Genomic DNA, 3,006 nt, shown 5'->3' on the forward strand with positions numbered 1-3,006 from the left:
GTGGCTTGACAACTAATTTATTAAAAGGGGGTAATCTATCTACAGGTCAAAGAGTTATAAATACCAAAGTAACTGATAAGAGTACGCGCAATAGGCATTATCAGTCAAACGGAACCAATACAAGGCCTACGGTACAAAAAGAAAAAACACTGACTGGCGGAAAGCAGAACAAAAAACTTAAAGCCATAATGCCGTTAAACAAAGGTAACCATAAAAAGCTATCTTTGTCTCCCGCCTGCCAATATGCACAACAAATGAGGACCTGCGAGACTGTATTATAGAAGACTCGAGTTTCAAAACTGTAACTTGTCTACGATTTAACTCTAAACATCCAAATAAGTACGCGTCATTCTATGTCACGGCGGATGATGACGAAATCGAGCTGCTATATGACCACGTAAACTTTCCTGAAGGCAGTTTTGTCAATATGTTTAGGGGTCCATTGCACGACAGCATGATCTATAATTTCGAGTCTGATGTGACCACAGTCTAAGACAAGCATCATATTTCAATCATGGTTTCAAACACACACATCACTTTTTATTTTCAAAATGTACGAGGTCTTAGGACTAAACAAGAATTTTATGCCAACTGTTTATTACAAAACTACGATATAATTGCTCTAACTGTAACCTGGCTTAGTTCCTCTCATTCTTCATCGGATTCTTTTACCACAAACTACAATGTCCTCCGTACAGATAGAGCGGAGTCATCTAGAGGCGGTGGGGTCCTCTTAGCAATATCTAAACACATTAAATTTTTAAGGAGAACAGACTTAGAACAGAACTTTGAGGCAGAATGGGTGGAAATATTTAGTGCAAATAACAAGAAACTCTTATGTGGAACCACATATATATCCCCAACTAGTCCCGCTTCACTGTATAACGACATGGAAACACACCTTTCATCAAAGTTCTTAGAACATCAGGGCGATATCTTATTTATGGGCGACTTTAATGTACCAAACGTCAACTGGAACTTAAGTATAATATCGGTTTGTAGACCGTCTGTTAAACCAAAAGCAAGACACTTACTAGACCTGATATCTGCGAGCAATTTATCTCAGCTTAACCAAACTCCTAACCATCGAGGAGAAATATTAGATCTCTTTTCTAGCAATTCACCGAACATTCGGAAACCAGCTAACGCGGCTCCACTTGTACCCATTGACAAGTATCATCCGCGATTACAACTGGCTTACCAAAACTTTAAACTCAAGCCGGTGTCCCCTCGCGGTAGAGCTACTTTTATCTACAAAAGAGGCGATTACTTTAACCTTTATATTATGTTAAAGAACAGTAATTGGGACCTGATGGAGGAAACAGACGATATTCCGGAACTAATTTCAGTAGTCACTTCAAACATTATCAGCGCTATTTATAAGACAATCCCCATTAGTAAGTCGGGGAAAACTGGTCCCATTAGTAAGTCGGGGAAAACTGGTCCCACTAGTAACAGGAAGAACTACCCTACTTGGTACTCAAACGACCTACGTATTGCATTAAGACGGAAAAAGTACTTTCACGGGAAAGATAAAAGACAGGCAAGACCACAGGATTTTCTTAACTATAAAAAATACAGATTGGAAGTCAGGCGCCTTTTGAAACGAGACAAGGCGACTTACGCCAAGACGATCCATGACTCAATTAAGAAAGATCCTAAGCTATTTTGGTCGTACGTAAATTCTACAAAGGATTCGGCTACTGGAAGTATACTCCTAGAAAAAGATGGTAAAATAATTACGAACAACCATGACATCGCGCAACATTTCGCGGATAGCTTTTCTTCCATCGCGTACGATAATACCAATCCCAACTTTGCTATAAAGGACAATGACAATGCTCGACATCTATCATCTTTGACAATATCTCAGAAGGACGTTCTAAGTGCAATTGGAAAACTTAAACCAAAAACGACATCCGGACATGACGGAATTCCAAACTTCTTAATCAAAGGTTGCAAAGAAATATTATGCGGTCCACTAATGCGTATATTGAACTTATCTTTAAAACAAGGCATCTTCCCGGAACTGTGGAAAACTGTGGTGGTTTCACCTATATATAAAAATGACTACAAGGGAAACCCTAAAAATTATAGACCTGTATCTTTATTATGTTCGCTCGCCTTGGTGTTTGACTATATTGTCCAAGAATATTTATACAAATAGTTTTCTCCAAATATCAGCGTTTCGCAACACGGCTTTGTAAAAGGACGGTCGGTCGACACTAACCATTTAACATTCTTAAACTATATTGAGCCGATAGGAAAATCACGTGGACAAATAGATGCAATTTACATGGACCTATCTAAAGCGTTTGATAGGGTGTCCCGTCACATTTTATTAAAAAAAATTAGCCTCATTCGGGCTAACTGGGTCTCTGCTTAAATGGTTTAATAGCTATTTAACAAACAGGAAAAACGTATTGAAATGTAACAATGTGTTGACTGAGGTATCCTATGACGTTCGTTGCGGGGTACCCCAGGGGTCATCACTCGGACCTCTCCTCTTCAACATATACATTTCCGACTTACCAAATCAAATAATAAATTCAAAATTGATTCAGTTTGCCGATGATCACAAGGTAGCGAGATCCATAACTACCACAACAGACTGTAAACTACTACAGGAAGATCTACACAATTTTCATAAATGGTGTATAGAAAATAATATACCTATAAATGAAGATAAATTTAAAATAATGACGTTCACGCACAAACATATAACAATTGATTTTGATTACAAGATTAATAATAAATCCTTGGTAAAAGTGGACAGTATATATGATCTAGGTCTAGTTTTTGATTCTAAATTACTCTATAATGAGCAAATATATTATGCATCGACGAGAGCCCGCAGAACACTTGGTGGAGCGCTAAACATATCTAGGAAATTAAATTCCTTATTGTGTTTCATCAACCTCCACCAAACTATTACGAGACCCACCCTACTCTACGGATCATTGAGTTTCTCTCAAACATGTAAGACAAACCTAGCGAAGTTAGAAG

General features: G+C 38.0%; 1 protein-coding gene across 1 annotated transcript; it reads left to right on the plus strand.

The window, feature by feature from the left end:
- Nucleotides 1-514: 514 nt before the first annotated feature.
- LOC149685814 (uncharacterized) lies at nucleotides 515-2,167 on the plus strand. Its single transcript, XM_089871062.1, has one exon. It carries the CDS (start codon nucleotides 515-517, stop codon nucleotides 2,165-2,167), a length of 1,653 nt encoding a protein of 550 aa, XP_089727188.1.
- The last annotated feature ends 839 nt before the right edge of the window (nucleotides 2,168-3,006 follow it).

Source organism: Phalangium opilio, unplaced genomic scaffold (assembly GCF_054372755.1).
Source record: "Phalangium opilio isolate 3A_F unplaced genomic scaffold, DU_Popi_V2 ptg000032l_1, whole genome shotgun sequence".
Classification (NCBI taxonomy): domain Eukaryota; kingdom Metazoa; phylum Arthropoda; class Arachnida; order Opiliones; family Phalangiidae; genus Phalangium; species Phalangium opilio.